The 12428-nt window shown below is 37.8% G+C and overlaps 1 protein-coding gene across 5 annotated transcripts in view; it reads right to left on the reverse strand.

The window, feature by feature from the left end:
- Window positions 1-12428, reverse strand: part of GSTCD (glutathione S-transferase C-terminal domain containing) — a 74926-nt gene that overhangs the window by 62341 nt on the left and 157 nt on the right. For 3 of the 5 annotated variants that reach the window (XM_075090723.1, XM_075090722.1, XM_075090721.1), the window contains exons 2-3: window positions 3221-3652; window positions 1081-1539 (exon numbers count right to left, since the gene is read on the reverse strand). In XM_075090723.1, coding sequence (XP_074946824.1) covers window positions 1081-1539; window positions 3221-3631 — 870 coding nt within the window. In that variant the 5' untranslated portion in view covers window positions 3632-3652. Of the gene's footprint in view, window positions 1-1080; window positions 1540-3220; window positions 3653-12204; window positions 12230-12428 lie in introns of those variants that run through there. The other 2 variants (XM_075090719.1, XM_075090720.1) reach the window with 2 other exon arrangements.

The raw sequence follows: 12428 nt of genomic DNA on the forward strand, positions 1-12428 counted from the left end.
CAACAGGAGAGATTAAGAACAACTATCCTACTATGAGAAGAAATAAGCAAATCAGAAGTCACAGCAAGTATTTGTAGACAAAAGAATAATCTCAAGAGAATCTGAAGAAATTATATACCAGTAGCATAAACAAACGAGTTTTTGGAAGTATTCCCCTAGTCAACACCTGAGTACCTCTTCAGCTCTAGTATGTGTAAGGAAAGTCAAGGATTTACACCTCTAAAAAGCCATTACAGTCTCTGAATGTCTCTCCATTCATCCCTAAAAGGCATTCTTCCTTTCCTGGAAGGTACTTGTTTTCTTTTAGGTATATCTGTCCATGTCAAGATAAAGTTATGTAAAGTTTCAAGTCTTTGCTGAAAAGAATTCCAATTCAGGTAATATCCGTGTAGTAAAACTACAACTGGGTAGGAATTCATATTGCCTTGCCCCCCAATACACTGGAACCAAAATTAAAATAGGTTCATGATTACCTACTTTTTTTCTATGCATATTACAATGTACTTTAAGTGTCCATTTTAAATCTCTCATGGGCGACATCCCCTATAGTATTTTACAATTATTATTACATTCTCCACCCTCTTCCTTTTAGAATTTGCAATTTATGATGGAATCAAAATTCCAAATCTCAAAAAAATTCCTCACAGATAAAATGGTCTCTTTTTAGTAAATATATATTGAGTCGTGGTCATAAATCTAGTACACTAAATTGAAGCATGAAAGGAGGTTCATGCTTACCTACTTTCACTTTATGCATGTTAGAATGTACTTTAAGTGTCCATTGTAAGTATTTTTTACGGAGGAATTTTCTGGGCAACTTGGTGCCAAAATATTTCAGCACAATATTTTAACAGTTAAAGTGTTTACCAAGTATCAATATGCTAAGTTTTTAAAAGTAATTTCTGTGATCTCACCAATCCCTGTTTTTTTCTTTGTACAAAAACTGAGACAAATCTGTTTGAGGTTAAGTTCACACTGCAAATACCACAATATATTTTTAAATTAACACATTTTACAACTTCCCAGTTCTTAAAGAAATACACGTACACTACCTAATATTTGCAGAATTTGTCATCTTACCAAGAACTGATGGATGCATGGCAAAAGCACCATATCTGCCAAGGTAAAATAAAGCCCTTCTGCAAAAACGTGGTCCAAAAGCGGAAGGTCGGAGGTTTTTGTTCTCCTGATGTGAGGGGCCTCCCTGTTGACCGCATCTGATACTTCCTGGACAAGGAGCTTGGAGAAAGCTATGCTGAGTTCCAAACTTGGGAGAGGATGTTCATGCATTTCCACTGGTTTTCCTTCCTCTGTTGCTTCTTCACCAAGCTGCACTGCAGCCTTGGCACCTGTCTTCTGCTGTTGAAGCTTTTGCCTTCGAATTTTGTCATCATTGTGTACTCGGACAGGTTCTCCAAGCTTCCTTTCAAACTGTAAAATGTCAGGAGGAATAGTCTGACAGTGCTCAGGAGATGCCGTCAAAAATCCTTCAACAGCCAGGGGTATGCTGATCTCACAAAGTCTGGTCCACTGGCTAACCTGTCAGAGAAATTTATGTAATTCATGTCTCTACAGAAAGAGAAACAAAATCCAGGGTACCTTTCTGTACACTTTAAGCAAAGAAATTCCAGCCAAAGGGGGCAACTCTAGCTTTTAATATATTCTTTGATGATCTTAGAAGCTCAGGTATTTTGTATTACTTTTGCAACAGCAGAATTAGGAAGCTACATCTTATCTGTAACAGAATGAACCATTATCCAGTACAGCATATTTTTATTCCTTTTACTGGTATAAGATTAGGGTGGCTGCGTAACTCATGAGAAGGAAAACTGTGATCAGTTTATGTACGTCACCTCTACCAAGTGCTGGTAATAAAACCAGAAGATTACACCAAACAGATTTTGAGTATGTTTATTTTACAGAAATGCATTATAATATATTATTAGTGTGTTTTTAGCATGCAACATCAAAAACCTTTAGTCTAACCGAACAACACCTTAAAAAAAATTAGTTTTTTCATGTTCTTATCCCTGTCCTCTTTTTATTACTTCTACTTAACGGTTTTAAAACTTTCAAACTCTTGTCTTTTCTTATTCCGTTTACTCACTTTGCAGACATTTGAGACATGGAATCAAGTTTTCCAGCAGTTCCAAGAAGAGATTAGAACCAGAGGTTTCTGGAAGATGTCAGGGACAATTTGTTTATGCTAGTGCTAGATGGACTAACACAAGTATATGCTTCCCCAGATCTGCTACTCGCCAACAGGGATGAACTGGGTTGGAGGCACAGTAATCAATCGCAACCACCGATGTAATCATCATGAAATCATGGAGTTCAACCTTGTGAGAAGAGGGAGGAAGGCAAGTCTAGCTGGATGAACTGCCAGATGAGTGAACTGCTATGTGACAAATGGGCTGAAATATCACCTCCAAGGGTATTAGTGGTTAATGGTTCATACTCTTCCTGAAGGTCAGTTAGCAGTGGAGCTCTTTAGGGGTCTGTGCTGAGGCCTATCCTATTTAATTATCTTTACCAGTGACCTGGAGGGGGGGTGGAATATACTTATATCAAGGATGACACTGAGTTGAAGGGAGCAGTAAGTAAAGTCCAAGAAAGGACTGCCATTCACAGGGGCCTACACAGGCTAGAGAATGGCCTGACAGCAACTTCCCAAAGCTCAATAAAACATCCCCCACCTAAGACGGACTAAACCCCTGTAATGGTACAGGCTAGGGACCGATTACCTGGCCAGGTAGCAGCTCTGCCAAAAAGGCCCTGGACATCCCGGTGAGCATAAGCTAAACATAAGCCAGCAGTATGCCTTGCAGTGATGAAGGCTAACAGTATACTGAAATCAACATATTGTTGATGTTGATTTTCAAGACTGATTGTTACAGTCTTGAAAATCAACATTAACAATAAATTAGGTATGTCTTAGTTTACTTCAAACTGGAAGAGCTGTACTTCATGACTCATTGACAGTGTGAAACAAAGATCTGACCCAATTTTCTTAAACTTAAGGTTGTTTTTGTGCTGCTAAAAAGTAGTATCTTTAAAAAGAATTATTTTTCATCTTTATGCCAAAATACAGGTACTTCTCTGCTGAGGAAATTAAATTTTCTAAGCAAATCAAGTTTCTTGCTAAAAGAACTTAGTTTACATCTACTTCAGAGTTACAAAAAACCCTATTAATGTATGTAAGAGAAAGAGATGCACTCACTTCAGCACAGGCTTTTAAGCAGGTCTTCTTAAAGCCTAAGAGTTCCAAAACATCCTTTTTAGATGGATCTGCCTCATATGTTTTCTGTATGATATGCCTTAAGACAACAGAAAGCCCAGCTCGGCAGAACTTGCCATCTTTCACAACAACAGCAGGTAAACAGCAGCTCTGCGCAACCACTGGAAGCTGACTTCTGGAGATGAAATGGACCTCAAGATCACCAAGGAGGTTTTTTGTCACTATCTGATCATCCACATTTTCACCAGTTGGCACTAAGAAAATTTTGAATAATTTGCAGTCACAGTAGGATAGCAAAAACAGGGAAATAGATGTATGAAGAGGAAAGATACTATCTCTGTACTGATGAGAAAAACCCAAATATAAATGTTCTTCAGCGACACTATCTTTCATCTTTCTCGGGAGCTGAAGTGCCTGAAATAGAAATCAGAACATAACATTCGTAAAAGAATATAGAATTTAGAAAAAAAAAAAGAGGGTTTGAACCAGTGGTCCCTTCCACTATCTGCTAAAACTGATTTTAACATAAGACACTATTAAAGAGGTCCTGCCTGAATAAGCGTATTGCAGGCCCTTCTTGAGAGAAAAGAACGGTTTCACATACACACTGTCTCTTCAGTACAAATCACTGATAAGGAAATTATCTGTGTCCAAATGTTTTAAAATTTTCCACATATTTCTGACATTAAACAAAACATATAAAAGCAAAAGAAAATATTTCCTTTAAACTATTGTAGTTTATGAACATTTTATAGCAAGGCTGGTTTTCTTAAAAATCAATAACTTCACAGAACATTAACCATATATTATTGAAAAAACAAGTTCCTGTACATGTGTGCTCAACAGTCAGTTTCCTAATGCACAGATTTCTCTTTCTGTAACTGTTAGAAGGCATACATATAGGGTATTTAGGCTATGGGAAATAATACTGGTTTCTGTATTAATAATTAATCTAGAGCCTGGTCAGATACTAACTGAAGGTCAGGAGGACACACAAGAGGAAAAAAAAATGTTCAGGAACACTACATGAACACCTCAAACACATAACTACTTTAAAGCAGTTAAATACAACAGTAACATAGCTGAAATTAATGTCTTCTCATTATATTAAAAACAATTTTCTTTATACTTGGTTCAAAATTACGTTTTTTCCATTAAACTATTCCATACGAGTTTAACAGAAAACAATGATTCAATAACTTCTTTGTTCCATCACTCAATAAAATTGCCCATTAACTTACAAATCACAACTTGCATTGAAAAGCTTTAGACACTAGATGGCACTCTTAAAACAATCATTATAGAATAAAGCTTTATTATGACAAGAGAAAGAAATTTGAATGTTGCTAAGAAAGGCTAGTATGGTTTTAATATACATATATATATATAAAAAAGCACAAGTGACATTGGAACAGCATCAATCTTTCAAATAACTGTCTCTGTACAGTTACATGAATACAATGTAATTATTTAAACAGAAGAAAAGGTTTTCATGTGATATATTATTGGAAATTTTTTTTCATGTAGATGGGTACATCAAACTTACTCTTGTATATCTTCTATCACTGCACCAAATCAATTGTCCAAAAAGAGGCAGTGGAAGAATAAAATCAAGCCCACCTGACATTAAGTAAAGATCATAACAATTGTTATAGTGAAGTATTTTTAAACCATTACATGACATGACTTTGTCTGAGAACAACAGTGGCTCAACATAATAGTACTGTTGCTTTTCTTTAATACACCTGCCACATAAAGAACAGTACAATACATAATGAAATACCTACTTTCCTAAAAGCTGTTTTATTTGCATAAATCTTGACAGCATGTAAGTCGAGACAGAGTCAATACCGTAAGCACAGCTCTGTGGAAGAAACTATGTAATGAAGGTACTGTTGAGGAGATTAGTCAAGAAGAGTTAGTCTTACCTGCTAAATCCCTAGCTACTAGCATTTAAACTCATATCCTCAAATATAGTACTACTTTCAATATGAAATTGTACCCTTACATGCATTTGGTTTGTTTTTATTTTCCATGGGAGCCCATAGAGCATACAACCTCATCTTTTCCTGGCCACTCTAGCCACTCAGACATACATATTCACCTCTCAAATCACTTCACCACTTAATTTTTTCTTCTGGTTGACCTTAGACATAATCAGCTTTTCTGGTCACTATCATGCTGTATAGAACTGCTACATATTTTGGTAGATTCTGAAGAGGTTTCCATTTCCAAATACATTATTCTGTAGTTTCCATCAGTTAATCACCTTTTCTTACAGATTATTCCAAACCCATACCTCGGGACTGCACAAGTGAAACATTAACCTTTTCACCACACAGGTACTCTCAATAGGTACACTGGCCCTTGCCCATTTTCATCCAGAGTAGCAGCTCTGAAGCACTGCTACCCCACGGATGATAATATATCATTACACTAAAAATAAAAAATAAATACTTGAAAGATGCCCAAATAAAGGTACTACTTAATCAGGCTACTGATTAGATTACAAAAATGTCCTGCTATGAAAACCAGTAGATGAAAGGGTGAACACACTGTCAATGTGAGTTCTCCTCCAATCTGTTGAACAAAATCTACCCAGTAGCAGAGTAACAGATAGCAGCCATCAGTTAGTCCCAGAGACAGTAAATGATTGGATATAACGACTTGTTGGTTATTGGCCTGCTCTGTTTTTCAACGCAGTAAATGCCACAGCTGACACTACCATAATTAAACCACCCGTCTCCTTGAAGTTTGAAATTTGACCAGCAATTTGCCTGGTCAGGTTCAACTATTCTTATCCTCAGGTATACAGCCAACATATACAGAAGTCACACAAACCAGATAAACCAATATCAGGATCTTGCTGAAGCAGGATAAGCAGATGTTGTCCAAAGCTACCCACTCCATTCTCTTAACAGTGTCAGAAAACAGGAATATGCATGCAGCCCACTTCATTTAGTCCATAGTACCTTAAAGTTAAAGTCACTTCCCTCAACCGTTTTAGGTAATGCTCTGGATTTTGCACTGAAGCAAAGGTACACTCAGGAAAGGTCCATTCTTCTAAATAATGCCTTGAGGAGAGAACTTCTGGGAGACAGCTGGGCCAGGCAGCTTGAGAGTAGTTACTAGCTTCTTCAAAACTCAAAATAAGTTTTTGTGAGCGTACACAGTAATATACCAGTACTCGGCTGCAAACTGGTGAATTATACCAGAAATGCTTAATTATTCTTCTGAACCTAAATGAACTTCTACAAAGACAGAAAGAACACAGAAACAGTGACAGTCATGATCTACTTACACAGCAGCACTGTACTCATGCTGTAAAACAAGAACATTTTGCAGAATTGATTGAGAAAAAAATATTTTGGGGAGAAAGGACAGGCCAAGACTTTTCTTCCCCCTCAGCCAGAGCCATAAATTAAGGTCATTTAGCATGTAGCCGCAAAAGTGCCCATGTAAAGGACGTGGTAGAAATGTACAATTGCAGGTGATGGGGAGCCCAGGAAATTACTTGTTCTGACAGTGGCTCAGACCTAGGTAGCCTCAGCTGGCCTTAGTATCATACACTGAATCAGCTTCATACCCTCTAGTCCCACAACCTGTCAGTTATACCTTCTCCACAGAGTCAGTTCTCACTCCGATTTCGCTCTTTCTTGTATTCTTCTTCCTCAGGTAAAGCCACCTGACACAGACATAGTAGTGTTTAAAACAGTTCAGATAGCCTATGAGAGGGGTTCTCACAACACAAGTTACTGTACCGAGTGGCTAGCAGTCCTCCAGTACCTGCCTGTAATTATCTACTCATGAGCCCAAAAGGACAAAAAAGTTGTCCAGTAACTCTCCACAGAATTGTACAATTCCCCTCCATGAAGCACAAAGAACTGGTGAACAGGTCTAGAGAGGCTGCTCAAAAACAGGTAGCTATATTAACCCCAAAATAAAGCCAGAGCTTTTATTGCTCATTGATAAAAATCTCAGGGCTCTTAGTGAAGTTGCAGTATCTGCTGTTGAATTTTCTGATATATATAAAAAAGCTATTCCTACATTTTCTTCTAGTCAGATAGGCAGTTGATTTTTAAAATAAGTTTTCCAAGCTAGATTCTCCTCAGCTAGGTTTCGTGCACACATTGAAGTTGCATTTATCCCTAAAAGCAAAAAACTTTAAACATCGCTCACCTATAAAACATTCATTAGCTACTCAATTTTTTTTTTAAAGTACTCATAAAAAATTTTAGAGGGGAATTCTCATATCAAGGTGAGGGGGAGGAGAAAGGTTAAGTTAAGGCAGCTGTTCCAGTTAGACTCTCCCCACATAGGAGAAGGGGGAATCCAAAGATGAAAATTATGGTCAGTATTATGAGAATTTCCTTTTTAAAGAATCACGTAAGAGAGACAGTATCAATACAGCAACAATTAATCATCCCAGATAGTAATTCTGAAGCAAATAGAAACAAACTGTAAAGTGCTGATTTCTGAAAAAAAGTGCAAGCAACTACCATCTTACACTTAACAGCAGAATAAACTCCAGAGCAGGAGGGAACTCCAGTTCTTGTCACAAAAAATACAAACATCTTATTTCTTTCATTTTCAGGGAGAGCTAAGAACATTGCACATTTCACAAGATCGGAGATCTTGTGAATATGAGAATAGGTACTTACATACACAAATTATTTCCAGACCCTGACAAACCCACCTGTCGTTTCATCATTTATATGACAGCGATTAATTTAGGTTCATACAGGCAATCAGATCTCTCGCAGCTAAAGGATCACGGGACCTGACCTGAAGTGTCTTTGCAATTTGTCCTATTATTTTCAAATATAGTCCCAAATTCCCATATAGTATACTACTGCTATTTTTTCTACCAAAGTCCCTTTCTCTTCTCAAATTTGTAGTGCTACAACACTGAAATTGGTTTCCCAGAACCGCACTCCCTGGTCTGCTACTGATCTAGTCAATTTAGATCTGAGTGGGGTGGCACAAATTATATTCTTAGTTAAGAGTCCATTTAGGACAATAATACTTTTCTGTTTCAGCAGCTGACCTTCAAGGGATGAAAAGATGAGCTTCACTCAGCAGGAAAACAAAGGAAATGTTGCCCTTAAAGCTCCTGTTTGCATCCTCCAGCTGTTTCTCTCCTCCTTTGCTATGCCCAGCATGGTGGTCCAGGGACATGTGTCCTTTACATATCTTTAAGTCCGTGATAATTCAGGGTCAAATATCAAACCAAGTGTTTTGAAAACTCTAACTATTGACTTAACGAAAGTTAAGATGCACTTGACATTTTGCTCAGGTTAGCTCCTCCCTCTCCTTCCAATATTCACACTTATTTCTTCACTTTATTTCACCCAATTGAAAACACAAATTTTTAAGATGAAGCAAGAACAGATAAGCTTATTGGCTGATATTTCAGCTGGTGATCAACAGTTAGGCAATTAACAGTGACACATCAAGATCAGCTACCAAGAGAATACCCTTATGAGCTGAGCAGTGAAGGATGTTTTTCAGAACTCTAAAGGAATGAAGGCCACTGTTTTTGTTTATACTTGGAAGTTACTTTCTGCAACTAGATTGATTATAAGTCATTTCTAAGTTAATTCTTAATATCTACAAGATACTTAGGGAGCAAAGGACTTTTCTTTCTGTCTTCCTTTAAAAGAGTCAAAAATTTAAGAGGTTTTTGCTTTTTTAATCCATGTGTATTCCACATAAGAGATTTCAGAAGGCTAAAAAAATAGCAATTGAGGTAATTTTGGTCATAGATAAGTATGTTGCACAGCCAAAAGACATCCTGAATAAATTAAGTCTCTAATAAGAGATTCAATTTCCTTGCAACTACAGAGATCACAGTGCATGGGCTAAACAAAGAAGAAATTTTAACCTTTTTAGAAGTTCCCACTACACCAAGAAGCAGCAAAAAAAAAAAAAGAAGTCCCAAGCTCAGTTATTGAGAAAGTATTTGTAAATCACCTTTTCCCAGTTTCTGACTTCTAAACGCAGCTGCCTGTTTCTACCAACTTGAGGAAGCACTGCTGAAAGCCTTCCACCTTTATTTCTCATAAAACACTTACAGGGACAGTGTAATTTCTGAACTCATACAAAACTTTCATACAGACTTTGCAATTGCCAAGTAACATGCCTACCCTGGTAACTTAGGAAATTCTTTTATTCATATTTGAAGTTATAAGATTTAGACCAACCCAGCAGGTTTCTCTTGCTCTTACTCTCCTAGACATCAAAAACCTCTTTGCCACTAGAAAGATCATTCAGTGAGTGCCTCAAAAGTTTATCTAGGAAATTTTCTTTTCAGCCTCAGTCAGATAGTGACCAATGTGAAGCCACCTGCTCCATTCAAAGGGCCTGTACCTTGAATTACAGAGTAACCACTCAGGTAGATTTTCCTCTTTCCCCGTTCAATGTTTGTTTCTAGAATTACTAAGATTATTAAAATATTGTATCAGAAATTTTAGAGATCAGTAGAATGCACATTAGCTAATACCAGAAACGAGACTTTTGTCCCGGGCACAAGCTTTGCCACGTACATGGCTGAACTGCAAGAACTGCATTCACTACTGCTGTCAGACAGCCCAAGCATTGAGTTTGCCCTTGGTCATACTGGCAATTCAACTCTCCATGTGTGCCAGAGATCTCTACTGTCTCATGTTTGACTACATCACCATAGTGTTTCTTCACAACTGGAAGCTCTGAATCTTCTTCCTTTACTGCAACTATATACCAAAAATTATTAATCTGACATGTTGTAACCAGTGTTTCTCCCTTACCTTTTGCCTGAATTTAAATTTTGCTATTCCACTTTTTCAGAGAGAAGTTAGCAATTTCTGAGTGAAGCGGAAGAGAACAGGAAATAACAACTCTGGAGATGTTTAAAGTTAGGTACTTTGCAGACCAGGAGGACAGACTTTTTCAGTCTACGAGGTAGAGAGAGCTAGCAACAGAGAACTCCACTCTGGTTTTTGCACTGAGCTTTTCAACATCAACAGAATTACTCTAATTCCCACAAAAACATTTTAAAATATTTTTAACAAAACAGGTTTACATAATGACTGCAACTCATTATATATTTATTTCATTAGAATAGCAAGCCATTCAGTCTGGATTTATTTATACGGCTAGCTACTGTATGAACTTCTACACCTTCTCATCCCAACATTAATGGAACACCTCATAGACTTTTCTCCCAAAAGCCTTGCAAGGTGGGAGCTTCCTGTGTTCCCATTATACACATGAAAAAGCTGAAGCACAAAGAGAACTTTTAGTTCAGCATCACACAGGAAGTCTGCCCTACAGCAACCCTAAAAATCGGATATTTTCTTTAAGGGTTTTGTTGTGGGTTTGTTTTTTTTTTTTTAAGTCCAGCCTATGAATACAATGTAGAACTACAGTCAGGCTCATTTTATTCCTGCTTCTTACAGAACAGAAGCTGAAATAAATCTGCCCAGGAGTCCTGCCTATAAGCAGCTTTACCTGTGTTTCCTTATTATTTAATGTGAGATGATAAGGTCTTCTTGCATGATCACTTCAGCTGACCTCTACACTCTTACACTACCACATTCCATCCCTCTCCCATCTTGCCTCTACGCAGACATTTATAAAAGTCTCATTTCCTATATTTTTCATTCCCAAGATAGTTGTTTTTCTGCAGTATTTTGGCTCTGCCGAGTACATCTTCCTTGTGGATTTATGCACAGCCTTTCCTTTGAAAGACTTAATAGCCTACCTGGTTGCCCATTCTCACTTACGTATTTTCACATAACTACCATCCTTCCATTAAATGTGATAAATTTATGAATCCCTTGGCAGCTTACTAAGATAAAAGCAGCCACAGACATACACAATAAAACAAAACATGGAACACAGAACTAACAAAACTCACATTACCCTATCCACTCACAATATTTTTCCCAGCACTTTTTTTCTCTAATAGACTTTAAATTCTGTGGGAGTAGATGTTTATTTTATTCTATACTGGCCTTATTTACAGTAGCCACTGCTGAACGAGGGAAAGGGAAAAGTAACGAACATCACAGGATCTGCAACATAACTTAAAGGCAAAACAATGTCTACCTTTTCTATAAAAATCACTGACTAAAAATGATAAGCATTAAGTATAATTTTCACTAACTACTGTTTGTTAGCACTTTCTCCTCCCTTTCAACATGCACTAAACAACAGCTAAATTAGTTTCACTGAGCTGCTTTGTTAACAATGTAACAAAATTGTTGGTTTAAAAACAGATGTTTCCCAGGCAAATTAAAAATTAAAATATTAAAAATAAATAAATAAGTAAAGAAACATCCTCTTCATTTTAGTTCCTGAAAAAGATCTCATTTATTTGTTGATTACTACACGGTAAAGCAGAACTTTTGTTAAAAACAGATACATTAACATTTGAGAAACGTTCAACATAATAAGTCATTTAAAAACATAGTTTGTCTCTAGCAAATATTTCACTTGGTAGAAAGTACTATTTGTGCTTTAAGGCAGACAGCAATTTGCTGTATGAGTTTAGGGCCATCATTGCATCCTGAAGTGAATCCAAAGAGAAGCGCACAAGCCTTTCACGAAGAGCTTCAAACAAGAATTTCAGTCAACTGTATCAATAAAGTAAAAGTTGTTAATGGTTCAGGAAAGTAAGACACAGGCTATGAAGAACAGAAACCAAACTTTAGAAGGACAGCACACTAACACCTGGGTACTGCAGAAAATAATAGCACTAAGTTAAAATCCTTTTGCAGACCTACTCCATAAAACCTCCACTCCAAGCTTCTCTCAGCGGTTCGTTAGCCCAGAAGCTGGCCTCGTATTCAACGCTGAAACCTCCTTTTTTTTTTTTTTTTTTTGGTCAAAAAGCTTAGCCGTACATCACCAAGTGTCAGACGAACAATAGGAAGGCGACAACTGGCGCCATCAACTATTACTGATCTTCACCGACGAACGCCCACCTCAGCACGGAGTTTGCAGCCAGCCCTCCCTCACACAACAGCGAGCGAGCGGGCGAGGGGGGCACACGCGGCCGCTCTCGCTCAGGGCGGCCCAGGCAAGGAGGGGGAAGAAACAGTAAACCGGGGCTCCCAAGGGCTGCGCGGAGGGCGCCGAGACCCGCCACCTGCCAGCTCTCCCTCAGAGGACTCCTGTCAGCGCCCGCCTTTTCCCCCCGCCGCCGCCC

Source organism: Phalacrocorax aristotelis, chromosome 4 (genome assembly GCF_949628215.1).
Source record: "Phalacrocorax aristotelis chromosome 4, bGulAri2.1, whole genome shotgun sequence".
In the NCBI taxonomy this organism is placed as follows: Eukaryota; Metazoa; Chordata; class Aves; order Suliformes; family Phalacrocoracidae; genus Phalacrocorax; species Phalacrocorax aristotelis.